The sequence below is a fragment of the Engystomops pustulosus genome, chromosome 6 (genome assembly GCF_040894005.1).
Source record: "Engystomops pustulosus chromosome 6, aEngPut4.maternal, whole genome shotgun sequence".
Lineage (NCBI taxonomy): Eukaryota > Metazoa > Chordata > Amphibia > Anura > Leptodactylidae > Engystomops > Engystomops pustulosus.
The window spans coordinates 168928190-168943501 of NC_092416.1; the positions used below are offsets into that span (position 1 = coordinate 168928190).

The 15312-nt window shown below is 47.8% G+C and overlaps 1 protein-coding gene across 3 annotated transcripts in view; it reads right to left on the minus strand.

Annotated features, from left to right (window-relative positions):
• MMD (monocyte to macrophage differentiation associated) overlaps window positions 1–15312 on the minus strand; it is an 86664-nt gene that overhangs the window by 15274 nt on the left and 56078 nt on the right. For all 3 annotated transcript variants that reach the window (XM_072112305.1, XM_072112304.1, XM_072112307.1), the window contains exon 2: window positions 13989–14070. In XM_072112305.1, the coding sequence (XP_071968406.1) occupies window positions 13989–14070 (82 nt within the window). The remainder of the gene's footprint in view (window positions 1–13988; window positions 14071–15312) is intronic.

Consider the following 15312-nt stretch of genomic DNA (forward strand, 5'->3'; position numbering starts at 1 on the left):
GTGCGCCGCCACTTCTCTAATTAGTTTTGTGAAAAGCAATTTCCTGATTTCACGTTTTATGGCAAATTATAAATATAAGCTCCATTTCTGCTGAACCAACACTGCAAGGTGCAGCAAGGCAGTGCCCATAATCACACACCATAAAACTAGAAGAAAACAATAAAGCAAGCGCTGCAATAGTTCCTGGTGATGAACCTTCTATCTTCCTATTCAGATTCACGCATCTCCATAGTAACAGACTACAACCAAACTCTGTGCAGTGACATAGTGTCTAGAGATGAGCGAACACTAAAATGCTCGGGTACTCGTTATTCGAGACGAACTTTTCCCGATGCTCGAGTGCTCGTCTCGAATAACGAACCCCATTGAAGTCAATGGGAGACTCGAGCATTTTTCAAGGGGACCAAGGCTCTGCACAGGGAAGCTTGGCCAAACACCTGGAAACCTCAGAAAAGGATGGAAACACCACGGAAATGGACAGGAAACAGCAGGGGCAGCATGCATGGATGCCTCTGAGGCTGCTTAATCGCACCATTATGCCAAAATTATGGGCAACAGCATGGCCATGACAGAGTGACAGAATGAAGCTAGATAGTATCTAAAACATGCAATAATTGACCCTGACACTATAGGGGACGGCATGCAGAGGCAGCGGCAGCAGGCTAGAGAGTGGCATGGCGACATACCCTAAATGGACTCAGGCTTCAAACCAATGGGTGGCAGAGAGGAACCAAAGGAGGTGAGCAAGAAGTGCTCAAATAATATCGGTACATGATAAAAGTTTGCCAGTATATTTTGTGGATTACACAGCAGGGTGGCGACAAAGTTAACATGGAAGCCATGAAAACAACCCAAAATTCTGCCTGACACAGCTCGTTTGATAAGGGGACCATGTATGGAGGCAGTGAACTAGTAGTAGATTAAAGGTGCTGCAGTTAAAACTATGTTAGTTGGATCTTGGGATGGAGCTGGCGCTCCGCTGCCAGACGAGCTTTCGCCAATCCAAGCCCCTGTCTCTAGGCTACTCCCCAAACAGCACTTTTGTATAAGATCAAGTGTAGTAGCGTTCTTATAAGTTTAGGATATGCCGGGTGAGGGGAATGTAAACAGATGCGCAAGAAGCGCATGATGCGCATGGAGCTGGCGCTCCGCTGCCAGGCGAGCTTTCGCAAATCCAAGCCCCTGTCTCTAGGCTACTCCCCAAACAGCACTTTTGTATAAGATCAAGTGTAGTAGCGTTCTTATAAGTTTAGGATATGCCGGGTGAGGGGAATGTAAACAGATGCGCAAGAAGCGCTGAAATAATATCCCTAAATGGTAAAAGTTTGCCAGTATATTTTGTGGATAACACAGCAGGGTGGCGACAAAGTTAACAACTTTGATGTGGAATCCATGAAAACAACCCAAATTTCTGCCTGACACACCTCGTTTGATAAAGGGACGATGTATGGAGGCAGCTATATGGACGACTTTTGGAGGTAGCAATGGAGACAACGTGTGGAGGCTGCTATGGAGACAATTTAATTTGGATAGTGCCTGTATGTGGCAGTCCCAAACATTTTTCAAACCAGAGGAGCAGGTAGGTGGCCCTCCAGTAAAATGGAATAGATTGAGTGCCTGTATGTGGCAGTCCCAAAAATTGTTCAAACCAGAGGACCGGGTAGGTGGCCCTCCAGAAAAATGGAATAGATTGAGTGCCTGTATGTGGCAGTCCCAAAAATTGTTCAAACCAGAGGACCGGGTAGGTGGCCCTCCAGAAAAATGGAATAGATTGAGTGCCTGTATGTGGCACTCACAAAAATTGTTTCAAACAGAGGACCGGGTAGGTGGCCCTCCAGAAAAATTAAATGCATGAAGTATAGCAAGAGCCAGTGGGCCCTGTCAAAAAATAGCCATTTTCCTCTGCTTTACTGTACAAAGAGGAGGAGAAGGAGGAAAATGAGGAGGAGGAGGAGGAGTGGATCAATTATTCAGGTTGAGCTTCCTTCACCTGGTGGAGATTGGAAATTCTGAGAAATCCAGCCTTTATTCATTTTAATAAGCGTCAGCCTGTCAGCGCTGTCAGTCGACAGGCGTGTACGCTTATCGGTGATGATGCCACCAGCTGCACTGAAAACCCGCTCGGACAAGACGCTAGCGGCAGGGCAGGCAAGAACCTCCAAGGCGTACAGCGCCAGTTCGTGCCACATGTCCAGCTTTGAAACCCAGTAGTTGTAGGGAGCTGTGTGATCATTTAGGACGATGGTATGGTCAGCTACGTACTCCCTCACCATCTTTCTGTAAAGATCAGCCCTACTCTGCCGAGACTGGGGACAGGTGACAGTGTCTTGCTGGGGTGACATAAAGCTGGCAAAAGCCTTGTAAAGCGTACCCTTGCCAGTGCTGGACAAGCTGCCTGCTCGCCTACTCTCCCTCGCTACTTGTCCCGCAGAACTACGCACTCTGCCGCTAGCGCTGTCAGAAGGGAAATACTGTTTCAGCTTGTGCACCAGGGCCTGCTGGTATTCATGCATTCTCACACTCCTTTCCTCTGCAGGGATGAGAGTGGCAAGATTTTGCTTGTACCGTGGGTCCAGGAGAGTGAACACCCAGTAATCGGTGCTGGAATAAATTCTTTGAACGCGAGGGTCACGGGATAGGCAGCCTAGCATGAAATCTGCCATATGCGCCAGAGTACCAACGCGTAAGAATTCACTCCCCTCACTGGCCTGACTGTCCATTTCCTCCTCCTCCAACTCCTCCAACTCCTCTTCTTCTGCCCATACACGCTGAACAGTGAAGGACTCAACAATGGTCCCCTCTTGTGTCTCGCCAACATTCTCCTCCTCTTCCTCCTCATCCTCCTCCACCTCCACCTCCTCCGATATGCGCTGAGAAACAGACCTCAGGGTGCTTTGGCTATCAACAAGGGAATATTCTTCCCCCGTCTCTTGTGAGGAGCGCAAAGCTTCCGACTTCATGCTGACCAGAGAGTTTTTCAACAGGCCAAGCAGCGGGATGGTGAGGCTGATGATGGCGGCATCGCCACTGACCATCTGTGTTGACTCCTCAAAGTTACTCAGCACCTGACAGATATCAGACATCCACGTCCACTCCTCATTGTAGACTTGAGGAAGCTGACTGACCTGACTACCAGTTCTGGTGGAAGTTGACATCTGGCAGTCTACAATCGCTCTGCGCTGCTGGTAAACTCTGGATAACATGGTCAGTGTTGAATTCCACCTCGTGGGCACGTCGCACAACAGTCGGTGAGCGGGCAGTTGGAGGCGGCGCTGCGCTGCCCTGAGAGTGGCAGCATCTGGGCTGGACTTCCTGAAATGCGCACAGATGCGGCGCACCTTCGTGAGCAAATCAGACAGATTGGGGTATGTCTTGAGGAAACGCTGCACTATCAGATTTAACACATGGGCCAGGCATGGCACATGTGTCAGTCTGCCGAGTTGCAGAGCCGCCACCAGGTTACGGCCGTTGTCACACACAACCATTCCCGGCTTGAGGTTCAGCGGTGCCAGCCACAGATCAGTCTGCGCCGTGATGCCCTGTAATAGCTCTTGGGCGGTGTGCCTTTTGTCGCCTAGGCTCAGCAGTTTGAGCACCGCCTGCTGTCGCTTAGCGACGGCACTGCTGCTGTGCCTAGAGCTACCGACTGATGGCGCCGTGCCCACGGATGGTAGTTCGGAGGAGGAGGTGGAGGAGGGGTGGGAGGAGGAGGAGGCATAGTAGGCCTGAAACACCTGGACCGAGGTAGGCCCCGCAATCCTCGGCGTCGGCAGTATATGACCAGCCGCAGGGTCAGACTCGGTCCCAGCCTCCACCAAGTTAACCCAATGTGCCGTCAGCGATATATAGTGGCCCTGCCCGGCAGCACTCGTCCACGTGTCCGTGGTCAGGTGGACCTTGTCAGAAACGGCGTTGGTCAGGGCACGGATGATGTTGTCTGACACGTGCTGGTGCAGGGCTGGGACGGCACATCGGGAAAAGTAGTGGCGGCTGGGGACCGAATACCGAGGGGCGGCCGCCGCCATGAGGTTGCGAAAGGCCTCGGTCTCTACTAGCCTATAGGGCAGCATCTCCAGGCTAAGCAATCTGGAGATGTGCACATTAAGGGCTTGGGCGTGCGGGTGGGTTGCACTATATTTGCGTTTCCGCTCCAGCGTCTGGGGTATGGAGAGCTGAACGCTGGTGGATGCTGTGGAGGATCGTGGAGGCGACGATGGGGTTTTTGGGCCAGGGTCCTGGGCAGGGGGCTGACTAGCAGCTGACACAGGGGAAGGAGCAGTGGTGTGCACGGCCGGAGGTGAACGGGCTTGTTGCCACTGAGTGGGGTGCTTAGCATTCATATGCCTGCGCATACTGGTGGTAGTTAAGCTAGTAGTGGTGGAACCCCTGCTGAGCCTGGTTTGGCAAATGTTGCACACCACAGTCCGTCGGTCATCCGGTGTTTCCTTAAAGAACCTCCACACTTCTGAAGATCTAGCCCTCGCCGCAAGAGCCCTCACCACGGGAGCTTCACTAGTTGACAGTGGCGCTGATGCACCAGCTCTGGCCCTGCCTCTCCGTCTGGCCCCACCACTGCCTCTTCCAACCTGTTCAGGTCGAGGACTCTCCTCCGTCTCAGAAGCACTGTGTTCACCCGGCCTCTCAACCCAGCTTGGGTCTGTCACCTCATCATCCTCCGATCCCTCAGTCTGCTCCCCCCTCGGACTTCCTGCCCTGACAACAACTTCCCCACTGTCTGACAACCGTGTCTCCTCATCGTCGGACACCTCTTTACACACTTCCACTACGTCAAGAAGGTCATCATCACCCACAGACTGTGACTGGTGGAAAACCTGGGCATCGGAAAATTGCTCAGCAGCAACCGGACAAGTGGTTTGTGACTGTGGGAAGGGTCCAGAAAACAGTTCCTCAGAGTATGCCGGTTCAAATGGCAAATTTTCCTGGGAGGGGGCAGACTGGGGGGGAGGAGGCTGAGGTGCAGGAGCTGGAGGAGTGGGGATTTCGGTGACATGGGTGGACTGCGTGGAAGACTGACTGGTGGTGGACAAATTGCTCGAAGCATTGTCAGCAATCCACGACATCACCTGTTCGCACTGTTCTGGCCTCAACAGTGCTCTACCACGAGTCCCAGTAACTTCAGACATGAACCTAGGGAGTGTAGCTCTGCGGCGTTCCCCTGCTCCCTCATCAGCAGGTGGTGTCTCACCCCGCCCAGGACCACGGCCTCTGACCCCTGCAGTAGTTGGACGCCCACGTCCCCGCCCTCGTCCTCTACCCCTAGCCCTGGGGTTAAACATTTTTAAAATGAGAGTTATAACTTTTTTTTTTTTTTTTACTTTTTTTTGTTTTTTTTTGTGTTTTTTTGTGTTTTTTGTTTTTTTTTGTGTTTTTTGTTTTTTTTTGAGTTTTTAGAACCAAACAATCCTATCCTATTGCTATGGCTATTTTCTAGCCAAGTATCAAAGGAAGCACACTACTATGCCAGATGAGATGACACTGAGTTATTGCCTAATAGAAATCCAACCCCTACTGAATTTTCCCACTTCAGCCTTTGCTATGGATATGTGCGCCACTAAGCGCAGAACACAGCGGTCGCAAGTCTCACTACAAATTGCTCAGAATTGGCAAGTACATGCACTGCAGAAACTAAAGCCACCAGCAGATCAACCAGAAATCAAATATATAGAACGCTACTGTAGGCTTCAAGAAGCTGTTTGTATTCTCCTATGGCTATTTTCTAGCCAAGTATCAAAGGAAGCACACTACTATGCCAGATGAGATGACACTGAGTTAGTGCCTAATAGAAATCCAACCCCTACTGAATTTTCCCACTTCGGTCTTTGCTATGGATATGTGTGCCACTAAGAGCTAAACACAACGGTAGCAAGTCCCCCTGCTAATTCCTCACAAAATGGTAAAAGATGCAAATTAAAATAAAAAAAGTAGAACGTTATTGTAGCCCTAAGAAGGGCTGTTGGGTTCTTTGAGAATCACTCCTGCCTAACAGTAAGCTAATAGAACACCCTAACGCTTTCCCTGACCAGCAGCAGCTCTCTCCCTAGCGGCATCCAGAGACAGAATGATCCGAGCAGCGCGGCCAGCGGCTAGTCTATCCCAGGGTCACCTGATCTGGCCAGCCAACCACTGCTATCGACGTGTAAGGGTACCACGTCATGCTGGGTGGAGTGCAGAGTCTCCTGGCTTGTGATTGGCTCTGTTTCTGGCCGCCAAAAAGCAAAACGGCGGGAGCTGCCATTTTCTCGAGCGGGCGAAGTATTCGTCCGAGTAACGAGCAGTTTCGAGTACCCTAATGCTCGACCGAGCATCAAGCTCGGACGAGCATGTTCGCTCATCTCTAATAGTGTCCTATCTGTAGGCAGCAGGTTATAGAACAGGGGGAGCTGAACAGATTGTACATAGTGTCCTATCTGCAGGCAGCATGTTATAGAGCAGGAGGAGCTGAGCAGATTGTACATAGTGTCCTATCTGCAGGCAGCATGTTATAGAGCAGGAGGAGCTGAGCAGATTGTACATAGTGTCCTATCTGCAGGTAGCAGGTTATAGAGCAAGAGGAGCTGAACAGATTGTACATAGTGTCCTATCTGCAGGCAGCGTGTTATAGAGCAGGGGGAGCTGAGCACATTGTACATAGTGTCCTATCTATATGCAGCATGTTATAGAGCAGGAGGAGCTGAGGAGATTGTACATAGTGTCCTATCTGCAGGCAGCATGTTATAGAGCAGGAGGAGCTGAGCAGATTGTACATAGTGTCCTATCTGCAGGCAGCATGTTATAGAGCAGGAGGAGCTGAGCAGATTGTACATAGTGTCCTATCTGCAGGCAGCATGTTATAGAGCAGGAGGAGCTGAGCAGATTGTACATAGTGTCCTATCTGCAGGCAGCATGTTATAGAGCAGGAGGAGCTGAGCAGATTGTACATAGTGTCCTATCTATATGCAGCATGTTATAGAGCAGGAGGAGCTGAGCAGATTGTACATAGTGTCCTATCTACAGGCAGCATGTTATAGAGCAGGAGGAGCTGAGCAGATTGTACATAGTGTCCTATCTGCAGGCAGCGTGTTATAGAGCAGGAGGAGCTGAGCACATTGTACATAGTGTCCTATCTATATGCAGCGTGTCAGAGCAGGAGGAGCTGAGCAGATTGTACATAGTGTCCTATCTGCAGGCAGCATGTTATACAGCAGGAGGAGCTGAGCAGATTGTACATAGTGTCCTATCTACAGGCAGCATGTTTTAGAGCAGGAGGAGCTGAGCAGATTGTACATAGTGTCCTATCTATATGCAGCATGTTATAGAGCAGGAGGAGCTGAGCAGATTGTACATAGTGTCCTATCTACAGGCAGCATGTTATAGAGCAGGAGGAGCTGAGCAGATTGTACATAGTGTCCTATCTGCAGGCAGCGTGTTATAGAGCAGGAGGAGCTGAGCACATTGTACATAGTGTCCTATCTATATGCAGCGTGTCATAGAGCAGGAGGAGCTGAGCAGATTGTACATAGTGTCCTATCTGCAGGCAGCATGTTATACAGCAGGAGGAGCTGAGCAGATTGTACATAGTGTCCTATCTACAGGCAGCATGTTTTAGAGCAGGAGGAGCTGAGCAGTTTGTATATAGTGTCCTATCTGTAGGCAGCATGTTATAGAGCAGGAGGAGCTGAGTGGATTGTACATAGTGTCCTATCTGCAGGCAACATGTTATAGAGCAGCAGGAGCTGAGCAGATTGTACATGTACTGTATCTGCATGCTCTAACACATTCTGTAGATTGGACATAATTTTCAACGTGTTCTTCAGGAAGAGGAACAACTATCTTCCACATGCTTTTAACAGACGGGCTATTAAGTGAGATTTCCGATCAGTACAGAAAGCACTCATTGTACTCCTGGTTGGCGTTTATTAGATTCGGAGATGAGGGACACGTGTTGATGTCATCTGAGGTGCTATATATAGAAATGCAATGTATGACATCCTGAGAAGTGAAGCAGAGGCTGAGCAGAGATCTCCACCTATTTATCTCATCTTTTTCGGGAGTCAGTCCCACTTTATGGAGTCCTATTTATTTCTCATACAACACTAGGGGATGGAGCTTCTTATCGTAGTCCATGCAGCATGAGGTCCAGGTCACTGATAAGCCAATCCTGGTTCTAGCGGTATCATTAGGATGGGAAGACTGTAAGGAAGTGCCCACTAAAAGAGGTAGGTTGAACGATCACCTGGTGGACCACCACCAAGGCAGTCATACCGGTCTGAATTTATCAAAGGAGGAACCATCTTTCTAGGAAAAGCCATCCAAGGAAAAGTCTGGTCAGTGAAAGACCTTCAAGACAGTTTGTCATCACACGTAGAAAGTCTCATGTAAAACGACTAGTAGGCCAAGAGATACAACCTAGGCACCAGTATGACCAAGATCCAAGAACTTGACATCCTTGAGGAACCCTGTACAAGTTCTGAGAGTAACTGGGTCAGAATTATAAATATATGAAGCTGTAAAAAGGTCCCACAAATTGGAACAATGAGTGAACAAGACTAATAGATTCTCGTGGAGCAAAGATCTTTGGTCTACGAATGACTCTTTTGTGGAAGGAGGTTCTCAGAAATATTGGCCGTCCTTCATCAAGTGTCCATGGCAGAGATTTAATAGGACTTAAATCCAGTTTTCTGGTGAAAAAGTGCTGAAATAATTGCAATTACTAGCAAATCGTCAACAACTGTGATTATTCCCCCTTTACATTACCCCCACGCCAAGTGGGCGGGGAAAGGTGGGAAGGGGGCATGACCGCCGGTGGAGTGGGTCAACGAGGAACGTTCCTTACCTGCACATTGGATATAGCTTCCAAAATCTACATAAAAATGTACGCCTGTGCGAGCCACCTGCCAGATAAGTTGCGAGGCCAGAGCTTCTGGAGGTATCTGGCGTTGTGGGACGTTCTTCATACATCGGTGTATGGTGTCCCCCATTTAGTACATATGGTCAGTCACCGAATTTAGTTGTTGGAGTTGTAAGCTTTTATAATCTGGCCACATATAAAAAAGGGATTTCGTGTACATAAAAAATGCTTTATCAGGGCTCCGCCAATGGCCGAGACTAAAGGTTTCTCCAGCCCCTTTGACACAAGCGTGGCAGAATCTCATAAGATTGTGATCAAGGTTTGGTCAGTGAAAATCAGTTTTTAGAATCAAAATTAGTTTGTTCAATTTCATTAGTTTTTACTGCGTATCAAATGGATATGACGTGCAGGAATAAAGACGGATATCTGTGGTTTATCTTTTCTATGGCAATGGATCAGTGAAAGCGCACTGCACTCTGAGATGCATGTAAGTGCTATGCGGTTTTCACCGCTCCGTTGATTTTTGTCGTGTCCCCATAGACCTTTACAGCAATTTTTAAGAGCATTACTTGTAAAAGTATCACATTATTAGAGTTACAGGAGTGTGCATGACAAAAAAAAACGCATGTCTGATAAAAGCCATTGAATACAACGGGGGCAATTTAGCTATAATCTGCTATAATATTATAAAAACCTGTTGGAAAATGTAAGCTGAGCTCTGATTGGTTGCCATGGGCAACTAGAACAGTTCTGCTCTTAGACACTTATGATAAATCTCCCCCCAATGGGTCAGTGTTCAGTGCAAGTCCTGCATGTCAAAATCACGCACAGAACACACACATGAAAAGTGTGCGTTTCCCGATCCACTTCCTGTTGTCTCCACCGTCCACTTCCTGTTATCTTCCGACACGCAGGAAGTGCTTGGAGATGTCTTCTGAGATGAGGCTCGTTGCGAGGGGTGTCAATCTGGTCCAGTGTCCAGGTTGCAAAACCACACCCTAATGTGGACATCGGGACCATTCATCTCTATTCCTAGGCCAGTGGTTGCGAACTATGGCACGAGCCCTCTCTATGGGCACCCTCGCCATCACCCCAGCGCAGAAATCGGCAGACAGGACTCAAGGCCTCTTGCACTCCCAGGCAGCCCAGGACCCTAGAAGGAAGCTACAATGATAATCCAAAATTCCTCTCCTTCTTTCTACTGTATTGGTGACCTCAGGTGCCTATACAATTTAAACCTGTGAAAGAGCAGGGAGTAATAAGTTACTGCTTAAATTGTCGCATTGGCACGTTGCAAGAAATATGTGGGTTTTGTTTGTAGATTGGGCACTCAATGTCTAAAAGGTTTGCCATCACTGTCCTAGGCAATCACTGGGTGCTGAAGGTCCTTGCTTTAGCCAGTGACTGGCTGAACAATTCCTATGTGTTTGGAAACACCAGGAAGTAGAGCAAAGAGGGGACCCAAATGGCGGGAATAGGAAAGAGATGGAAAGAAAAACCCCTGCAATGAAACTTTACATCAAGTAGACCTATGTTGATGAGGAGATATAGGAGGGGGATTTATTGTACGTCGCTGTGTGATGAACGCCCCGCACCTCTGCCACCATTGGATACATCAGAAGGCTCCGGTCTCTAGATGTTTTTGGTGGGGCAATGGCGCCATCGCACAATTCTAAAATTTCGCTAGCTGTACGGTACTGCACAGATGCGCGGAAGGAACGCCCTGCACCGGCCCACTCCCCCCCCTTTCCCCCACTAAGCATAATAATTAAGTAACTAAGCGCCAGTAATTGTGATTATTTCAGGGTTTGTATTTCATAAAAATAACCTGAAGGGGTGCAGGGGAATTCTTGTACCTCAGCCCAGTAGTCCGAACATCTCTCGTATCACCTTAAATGATCCATTGTAGTCGGGGGTCTTGATACAGATTCTCCATTCGGACCTCACCTCTTATAAATGGCGCATTATTTTAGGAGTGGAATTTTCCTTCGGCGTATTAAGGTGCAGCATTTGAGCTGCAAACAAACTCCCAATGATGGAGCTTACAAGAAATGAATGAAACGACGCGTGCAAATCTTGTTTAATTATTTACAGCGAGAAGGAAACTTTTAGCAATAGTAGCGAGGACTTGAAGTGCGCCAATGCAATTACTAAATGTTCCTCCTGGCTGTGGTGCGACCGCAGAGAAGATTTATGGTCATGTTTATTATCCGTATGCAAACACAACAACAGGGTAGGAAGTGGCGGGGGAGGGAGGGGGGAGGAGGCTGGGGGGGTTGCGGCGCTGTCATGGTTTAGGTCCAGACTTTTTGTAGTAAATTTTTTTAACTACTGAGTGTCAGCTGTGGGTCACAAGATTACACACCACTTCATAAGATGCATTCATCAGAATTCTGACCTTAAAAAAAATTGACTTTTGTGTGTTTTTGGGCTTATTTTTGCATATGTGACTATTTTTATGGGTGCTGACTTCATTTTTGGAAAGTAAACACTTTTCACCTGGTGTACTCTGGATTTTGACTATGGCAAAATTTTAAAAGTTGCGTAAATCTTCACAATCCCACCCCACTAGATGCGTGGCGTAGAAAATCGAGTAACATGTAGGGACAGAGGTGTCTTAGAGGGGTATTCCCATTTCAGCAAATAATTGATAATGTTTGTGTAATGAAAAGTTATACAATTTTCCAATATACATTCTGTATCAATTCCTCACGGTTTTCTAGATCTCTGCTTGCTGTCATTCTAGAGGAAGCTTCTATTTTTACTTCCAGTGGATAGAAATCTGACCCTGGTCACACAGGTGCACGGCTCATTAGTATCAGAGTAATCAGAGCTGTGTGTTATAATGAGCCGTGCACCTGTGTGACCATGGTCAGATTTCTATCCACTGGAAGTAAACATAGAAGCTTCCTCTAGAATGACAGCAAGCAGAGATCTAGAAAACTGTGAGGAATTGATATAGAAAGTATATTGGAATCATTGCATAATTTTTCATGTCCAACAAACTTGCTCTGTGCGATTGCAGGATTTACTGGACTGAAAATAGAATCACTGAACTGAACGGACATCCTCAGTTCAGTGGTTGTAGGTTCGGTCTGGTAAATCCTACAAGCGCAAAGAGTGGGTTTGCTGGACCAAACTGACAGGTGGGCAAAGGAAATTGTCGGGGTATTTAGGACCACTGCATTACCACTATAGCTTTTACAGCTGGGAATTGGGGTCTCAAACATATTTAGCTTAAAGGATATTTACAACCAGGATGAAGGATTGTAAACCAAGTACACTGATAAACTGGTGTGCGCCCCCTCAGGCTAGCTTCTCATGCCCTCGTTTTTAAGAAAGAAAGAAAAAAAAAAAAAAAGAGTCCTTAAACATAATACAAATGAACCTGAGGGGCTCCAGGCTCCATTAAACACAAATGCAGCCCCGAGCCCCTTGGGATTATTTGCATAATTTTAAAAGACTTTTTTTGTAAAAACCAGAGCATATGAAACTAAAAAAAAGAGCAGGTCCTGATAGAGGGGGCACACACCAATATGTCAGTGTGATTGGTTTACAATCCTTCATCCTGGTCATACATGTCCTTGAACTCTGGCCCTTTGCTACATCTTATATAAAACCAGGTAGTAAGGTGGTGATGGTCCACCAATATGGGTCCACATGAGACCTCTGACACGTGCGCTGGACAAAGTCAAGGTAGACCTCTCTTCATTACACACGCTTTGGATATTTGGTTACAAGTCTAACCAAGAACACTGTGGCTATTTACCTTCGGCCTACGAGAGCCTACATCTCTCCACCTAGATTTCTCGGAATTGCGGGAACGCTAAATATGTTGGAGACCCTAAATCATAACCCTATAAAGGCATCGCACGCTAATGGTCCATTAGTCCCAAAATGGCTTCCAGGTTCCCTTTGAAAAATTTGGTGCATCTTTAAACATCAGGCGACACTTGATGAACCTGAAGCAAATTATGGCGAAGTTGTCTCGAACTTGACCAGTTTTAAAAACTCCCCTTTTTTGATGCTTTAGTCAAAGCCGAATAAAAAAAAGATCACAAGAATTTTCACCCTTCACACAGAAACGCTTGAGAAACTTTCTAGTGAAAAGGCCGCGCTCGAGAACCTCAACGAGCCAGTTTATTATTTCCTCTCAGGTCCAGGTCGGCCACGAGCCAAATCTTCTGCAAAGGTCGTAGACGAAGCGCCTCATAACTTATTTTTTTTACAATGTGACTGAAAATACTACTGAAACTTCCCGGAGAAGGCATCAAGACTCCAGTCTATAAAAATGATTCTGGTTTGTGGGTGGACAATAAGTTATTATTAAGTATCCACGACCAGGATAGAAGGACGTCCAACCTTCTCAAGCCATCGATGGTGGCTCCTAAAAAATGTAGCTGTGGGGTCACTGTGGGGGTATGTTTTCTCCAACTCCTCCCTCAGCTCCTTCTCTACCCCCTCCCTCAGAAATTTCTCTTCAGAGAGTCACTCGTCTCCCTCATTCCCCCCTTCCTTGTTCTTGAGGGAGGGGGGAAATGTGGGAGCTGAGAGAGACTTGGGGGAAGAGTAAACCCGCCCCTTGTGACTCGATGAGTCTTTGGGCAAGATGGCAGCTCCTTTTTTTTTAAATTAATTGATTAAATAAAGATACGGGCTATGAATTTTTAGAATACAAACTGAATGGGGAAGAGGGAGGAGACTTCTATGGGAACCTGTCATTAGGTTTAATGGGGAAAACATGATGACAGGTTCCCTTTAAAACATTACCTATATCTAGATTATCTTATCCCCTCCGGGAAACGGATTATGGTCAAGTAGATCATTTAATGCGGTGAATTAAAGGAGATGTCCAGCCACCTACAAAAGCAACACCCACTTTACCGATCAGCCACCCCCATTATAATACTTTAGCCCATGCCAGTCTGTGGGAGCAATAGGGGAATAGTCTTCCAAATCCGGTTTCTGGGGTTCCAACTTCCACCACTAACCAGACAGGTGACATCATGTTCATCATTCGAGTGAATGGGACTTGACATGGCAGGTAAATGACCCAAAAAATTACAAGCAGGGGGTAAGGATTGATGTATTTTAAGGGTGGTCTTAAGTTTCCCATACATTTTTTAAGGCATCTACTTACTGCATGTGTGTAGCAGTTGGCAGCATGTTCGTAGCAGGTGGGTTTATAGCGGCTGTTCGCCGGGGCTCTGTGGTTCATGAACCTGTGGAGAGAGGAAATCATTAAATTTCTCATACACCGAGGAGGCGAGTGTCAGGAAGCAGCAGAGATTTGTGTAGAGCAATGACGTCATAGAAAGGCAGCGACGACGTCATAGAAAGGCAGCGACGACGTCATAGAAAGGCAGCGACGACGTCATAGAAAGGCAGCGACGACGTCATAGAAAGGCAGCGACGACGTCATAGAAAGGCAGCGACGACGTCATAGAAAGGCAGCGACGACGTCATAGAAAGGCAGCGACGACGTCATAGAAAGGCAGCGACGACGTCATAGAAAGGCAGCGACGACGTCATAGAAAGGCAGCGACGACGTCATAGAAAGGCAGCGACGACGTCATAGAAAGGCAGCGACGACGTCATAGAAAGGCAGCGACGACGTCATAGAAAGGCAGCGACGACGTCATAGAAAGGCAGCGACGACGTCATAGAAAGGCAGCGACGACGTCATAGAAAGGCAGCGACGACGTCATAGAAAGGCAGCGACGACGTCATAGAAAGGCAGCGACGACGTCATAGAAAGGCAGCGACGACGTCATAGAAAGGCAGCGACGACGTCATAGAAAGGCAGCAACGACGTCATAGAAAGGCAGCAACGACGTCATAGAAAGGCAGCGACGACGTCATAGAAAGGCAGCGACGACGTCATAGAAAGGCAGCGACGACGTCATAGAAAGGCAGCGACGACGTCATAGAAAGGCAGCGACGACGTCATAGAAAGGCAGCAGCGACGTCATAGAAAGGCAGCAGCGACGTCATAGAAAGGCAGCGACGACGTCATAGAAAGGCAGCGACGACGTCATAGAAAGGCAGCAACGACGTCATAGAAAGGCAGCAACGACGTCATAGAAAGGCAGCGACGACGTCATAGAAAGGCAGCAACGACGTCATAGAAAGGCAGCGACGACGTCATAGAAAGGCAGCGACGACGTCATAGAAAGGCAGCGACGACGTCATAGAAAGGCAGCGACGACGTCATAGAAAGGCAGCGACGACGTCATAGAAAGGCAGCGACGACGTCATAGAAAGGCAGCAGCGACGTCATAGAAAGGCAGCAGCGACGTCATAGAAAGGCAGCGACGACGTCATAGAAAGGCAGCGACGACGTCATAGAAAGGCAGCAACGACGTCATAGAAAGGCAGCAACGACGTCATAGAAAGGCAGCAACGACGTCATAGAAAGGCAGCAACGACGTCATAGAAAGGCAGCAACGACGTCATAGAAAGGC